Source organism: Stegastes partitus, unplaced genomic scaffold (genome assembly GCF_000690725.1).
Source record: "Stegastes partitus isolate 25-593 unplaced genomic scaffold, Stegastes_partitus-1.0.2 Scaffold125, whole genome shotgun sequence".
NCBI lineage: Eukaryota > Metazoa > Chordata > Actinopteri > Pomacentridae > Stegastes > Stegastes partitus.
Window position 1 is genome coordinate 175,777 of NW_007577856.1, and position 6,025 is coordinate 181,801.

A 6,025-nucleotide genomic window follows, 5' to 3' on the forward strand; every position below is an offset into this window, starting at 1 on the left:
GCCGTGCCTCTATTTACCCACGCCGCGAACAAAACAACGACTGAATTTGACTTGCTTTGTTAACACGCCTCTCTGGCGTTTTGTATGAGGGCTTTTAGCTAGTTATTCGAAAAGGTACGCGTTAACTTAACACTGAAGACATAACTAGTCCTACTGAGTTTTTTTTTTCTTTTTTTTTTTTTAGCTAGCGCTGACTGACTTAGCACGTCCCTCTGTGTTCACTGCTTTCACAACGGGCGGTGCTCGTAGATGTGATGCTTTCATGCTTCCTGTAAGCTGCTCCCTCCCCCAAACCCGGACTCAATTATTACAATTAACAGCTTACTTTTTTTCCCATTTAAGTACAGCTGGTGCTGTCCGATCGTTGACCAACGTTGTTTAGAACCAAGCTGCACAAAGCTACTTTGTGTTGTCATTGAATAGTGGAAATTAGAAAACCTTTATGAGTTTTTTTTTAATTACTTCAGAGTAAAATCCTCATGTAAAAAATAACACTGAGAACAGTATACCTGTAAAATGATTCTAAAATAATAATGATGTGCCATTCGAGCATCTGAAGCTCAAATATCTGCACCAACACGCTCACAAAAACAAGGTAATAAAAAAGGGAATTTCCAGGATTCCTCACAGATAACAGAAATTCCGAGGGCCCAGGAAGGTAACACAAGTCCGACGGACAAAAAGGTAAGAATGGGCGCAACCACGCTTTCATCCATCGCTTTCATAAGTACACGTGTATGATATCAGTGTAAAAATGTAATTAAATAGTAGCAAAACTATCCCCCAAATAACTCGGGTGTTCATGGTTTAAAGTCAGATATTCAGGTATGGCAAGTCTCAAGGTTTCCTCAGTTTCACCCACACAAATGTATTCAAACCCATTCAAATACATATAAAGATGTACATGAAAGAAAAATACAAAGAGGCATATCAAGTTATCCAACCTCAATTCGTTACCTCCATCTAGTGGTCACTGTTTCATAATACATTCTACTATTTTTTTTTAAAAAGACAGTCAAACATATATAAGAGGATATGAAAAGTCTGCAATATTTAGGGATAAAGTTTTGCTAAAAAAAAAAGACTACCAAAATCCAATTTAAACCATACGTCCAGTTCAGGATGAGTGGGATCCACAGTTTCAACAAAATATTCCCAGAAATAAAAGAAAACATTGTTGAAGAAATTTTACCTGCAGTCCTCATGTGAAGTTTGCTGTAGTTGGTGTTTATTGGTATTCCGGTATATGGTGAGCTCACCAGCACAGAGCATGAGTCTGTGATGGTAAACCGACCCCCGAACATTTTATAGGGTATGTCAGAGGGTGGGGGCTGAATGTAAATACAGACGTGAATAGTGGTTCGTTAACATACAGTTGCGAATCAAGTGGTAGGAGGTACGGGGACAATGAACAACAGGGGGTGGAACCGGGGGTCTGTGATGGGGGTAGGAAACCGCATGACAAAAGGTGATTGAATCAAAGGGTGTGGTGACCAGCAAAAAGAGAGAGAATGACTTTCTTCATTATCATCAAAATAAAAGAAAATGACTTTCTTCATCAACACCAATGCTGTTTTTTTGTTGTATTTCTGCTGTGTGCATATGACAGGAAAAAAGCAGTTTGCTACAATTTAAAAGTACTTTCAAAATTCTGATCAATCTGCAGTTTTTTGGTCAAAAGACAAACATCTATCTAAAGCACATGTACATGATTTATAAATCTACAGCACATCAGAGTCAAATCATCATTTTATATTTGAGAAAGAGACAGTGCTTTGCAAGGCTCTTCACCAAATGCTGACCAGTACATTGTTGTGACTGCGGTAAAAATCAGCCATAATTACTGATGTTTAACCAAACCAGCTTTTAATATTAAATTAAATTGAAATCTTCTGTTTTTTTGTCCATTTACATTCACCTTCTTTTTAGACACGTTCCTCACATTTTCAGAATATCGAGTCTGGGAAGTGACACTTCAGAGCAGCCATTGTCTTTCTTATCTGTTATCTTCCACAACGATGGTCCGTCTTGAGTAGGTGTCTATTTCCACAAATATATAACGAAACTCATATTTTCCAGTTTCGGGATTCTGTAAAATGACAAACAGGAAACTGAATGGTTAAATGCCATCTCAATAAACATTAAAAAAAGACAACAATAAAAAAAATAAATCATTATTACAAAGTTTTTAATTGTCTCCTCTGTTCATGTGACGTCTATCGTTCCACATAAAATTACTTGTGCTTTTGGCATACTCTTCAAATGTCCAAATCATATGTACTGGGATGGCTTTGTTTCAACAACTCTGCTTTTACTGGCCTTTAGTGAGTCACATTTATTTCATAAGCTGCCTTTTGGATTGGAAAAAAACACAAACCTCTTTAGATTCTGAATGCACAGTTCCCTTAAGGCCCGGCTCTGAGCCTTCAATGTAAAACTTGAGTCTCATATGCTTCAGTCCATCCTTCAGGTACTCCAGATGACTGGGGTGGAAACACAAACAGAATTAAAATGCTGTAATGCCTGGGTAAAACCACCACACAGATGTTTGCTTATGCAGAGCCTAATTAAAGCTCAAACACACAACATAAGAGGGCGTCTTTGTTGAATTTATTAATACTCTAGAGCTTGTTTAGCAGAGTTACAAAATCCCCACCTGACTTGCTGCCTCCTCCCTCGACGGGTGGTCTCGCCATAACACTTGATTGGTTCCCCAAACGCACCGATCACCTACAGAACATAAAGTAGAACTTTATTAATCCCAAAAACACACTTTTTATGCCAGATATTGCTCAGAAATACAACACAGTAACAAAAGAATAAATGCAATACAACACCTTACTTAAAATATAAATAAAATAAGTCAAAATAATACTAGAATAGAAAAGTAGGCAGTAATACTGGCAATGGTATTGAAGTAGTAAAGTAATATTGTAATAATGTTTATTTTGGATGAGAGGCATTGTTCCTATGAATAAGTAGTTTCAATCCCACCCACACCAGAGACTCCAGCTCCACTCCAAGGACTTAACCAGCTTTTCCTGATTATCTTGTTGAGTCTATTAGCATTGGCTGCCTTCACCCTGCTGCTCCAGCACACTACTGTGTAAAAGATGACCAGGCCACCACTGACTTATAAAACACTTGCAGCATGGTTCTGCAGATGTTGAAAGTCTCCTGAGAAAAAAACACAGGCAGCTCTGACCTTTCCTGTACAGAGCCTCCATGTTTTCAGTTTAGTGTGGACACCAAGGTACTTGTAAACCTCGTTAAATTCCACCTGTTCCCTCCATACATACTGGGTTCAGAGTGGTCCTGTGCCTCCTAAAATCTACCATCAACTCCCTAGTTTTTGTGATGTTTAGTAGGTGGTTTAATTCACACCACTCCACAAAATTGTCCACTAATCATACACTCTCAATCAATAAGAAAGCTTTTGTGCATCAACAGACAGTGACCTCAGGAAGTGCACCGAACTGAACTAAACTGTCAGAATTAGTACCCACATAACATGCAACACAGTGATTTACTGTAACACTGCACAGTATAATTTATAGTCACATGCTGAACCTTCCCAAAATCTTCCTCCTGAGCAGTATCATGCCCCTCAGGAGGAAGATGCTGTTTGGTAGTCTATAAACTTACCTCTGGGTGTAACCTGACTTTGTCAAAGGCTTTCCCATAAACTTTATTTGGACTTGTGGAAGAAAACAGCTCCTGGAACACCACATATAAAAGCCCACCTAAAACACAACACAACAACAAAACATGTTTGTGTCTGTATTTGTTGTTTGACTTGAAACAAGAAGATAAATTGGAATGTATGTGGTTGTTCACAGGAGTATTCACCTGTCACCCCAAGTCCGATGAGTACAACTATCAAGTAGGTGAAGTCTCTGCCAGCGTCTTTCACTGGAAGACATTAAACATGGAAACAGTAACATATAAAGTCAATGACTGAATATTTGCTCTCACAAATGACAACAGGTGCTTGTTTTATTTAGTGAATAAATTGGAGTTTGGACCAGACAGAGGATTTAAAGACATCATTTTGGTCACTTGTGATTATTATTCATCAGATTCATTCAATTTATAGATTTTAAAGGATCGTAAAATACTAGATAATCAATGATAAAACTACTGCTGCAGAGGGAAAACCATTGAAACACAACAAACAAAAATATAAACACAGCACATAGTATTTTCTTAAATTATGTGTATTCTTTTTTTTAACAGGGGAATAAGTATTTGTTGTTTCAACACATGGCATCTCTACAACAGAATAGATGTCTTGAGGCAACAAAGTACGCAGTGTTTTGGAAATGATATTAGGCAGAAGAACAGTGGGGTCACAGACTAGAAATTATAAGTCAGTACTGAGGCACAGATTTGTGACACACTGCCCTTACTCTCATTTTGGGGGACACTGCATTACATTGTTGGACTCATCAGGTGCCAGATTGTCTGTTGAACCATGCACCATTTCTTAGACAGCAATCGTAGAGCTGTGCTCACATGCCAGCATCCAACATGCCAACTATCGCTTCTCGTGTTTTAAAGCTGTTTTGCAAGGTATCCTTTCATAGTCACCAGTCAAAGGAGTGTCTGTGTGATCGTATTGACCTTTAAAGGTTTGGAATAACTCACTGGTGGAGAATTTGTCACCAGATGAACAGCACAAGTGGCTAAATGTTTCCTAATCATGATAATAAAAATGAAACTGTTAGCTTCTTAGCTAAGGCAGAAAAGAGGCCTGTTTACATGCTGCGTTTACATCAAGCTCTGAGAAAGTAGTGCACAGATTAAGGGACAACTCAAATCATTTGCATGTCTTTGCCCCTGCATACCTTTTTGTGCAGCTGAAGGCTTTGGGCTGCCACTCTGATACGTGGAAACTGACTTGTCTCTGTCCTGGGGGCTGCTTTTATTTCTGGCAGTGAAGTCGATTGAGATACTCCGCCGTCTGTGTGCTTGAATGAAGCAGCTCACTACAGGTGAATGAGCCTCTGGTGCTTTTTGGAAAGCCAGTCTCGACAGCGTTGACACTGTCCTGTGCGGGTGGATGACCCCGCTGATCTGTGCCAGTTTGCATTTCTGCACGGAGAGCTGTGTCGCCGTGTGTTGCAGATTTCGATGCAGGGCTTTCAGAATTTGCGTATAAGCCATGACCACGGCTAGCAAACCGAGATAGTTTGTTATTTAGCACGGTCGACTGCTAGCTAAAGCTAGAAAAGTTACAGCAACAACTCCACAGTAGGGTGTAATTATATAAAAGTGGCTAATTTTACTGTAAAACACGACAGGACAACTCACAACACGAACCTACTCCGACACAGGAGCTGCAGCAGGTCGCTCTGTGTCAAATCTGTGCTACTGAGACGCATAATGATGTCGTCACACACTGTTAAGGAAGAAGCGCCAAATATCAGTCGCTCGGATATAACGTCATCAAGCCACATTTAAAAAAAAATAAATAAAAAATTAAAATTAGTTTCTAGTAACGTAAAACTGGCCAGAGCATTGGTGGAAATTACTCAGATTTGAATGAAACAAACATATACGAAAATCAAGGTCAGACCTGTAAACAAACAAACAAATAAACAAATCACAAATGAGTAATCTGTATGTTCATCACCCTTTTGCATCACGCTGTTTGATCTATCGTAGAAATGGACAGCTTTGTGTTTTTTTTTTTACAGCTTTGTGTTTTTTTTTTGTTTATTTATTTATTTATTTTTCCAGGACCGATATTGATTAGTAGTAATCTATAACACTGATAACTAATATATGGCACAGACATAAAATTAAAAAAAAAAAAAAAAACAACAAATTCTTGTGTCAAAACTTAGAATAACAAAAACTGCAACACAAAACTTTTTCAAATATATATATATATTTAATGTTTTAGATATTTTAGTTATTGGAGAAGCTTTTAACATTAATGCTTTGTATTGATAGGCTGTTGCGCTTAAACCAATCACACACCAATGTGTAACAGTTCACCTATTAATTCCGAGGTGACAGT

General features: G+C 38.3%; 1 protein-coding gene across 1 annotated transcript; it reads right to left on the reverse strand.

The window, feature by feature from the left end:
• Nucleotides 1–1,206: 1,206 nt before the first annotated feature.
• Nucleotides 1,207–5,345, reverse strand: timm21 (translocase of inner mitochondrial membrane 21). The gene is made up of 6 exons (XM_008278501.1): nucleotides 4,848–5,345; nucleotides 3,850–3,912; nucleotides 3,646–3,743; nucleotides 2,657–2,730; nucleotides 2,378–2,483; nucleotides 1,207–2,089 (listed from the first exon to the last, which is right to left on the reverse strand). The coding sequence occupies exons 1-6, from the start codon at nucleotides 5,164–5,166 to the stop codon at nucleotides 1,997–1,999; spliced, it is 753 nt and encodes a 250-aa protein (XP_008276723.1). The 5' UTR covers nucleotides 5,167–5,345; the 3' UTR covers nucleotides 1,207–1,996.
• Nucleotides 5,346–6,025: the final 680 nt, after the last annotated feature.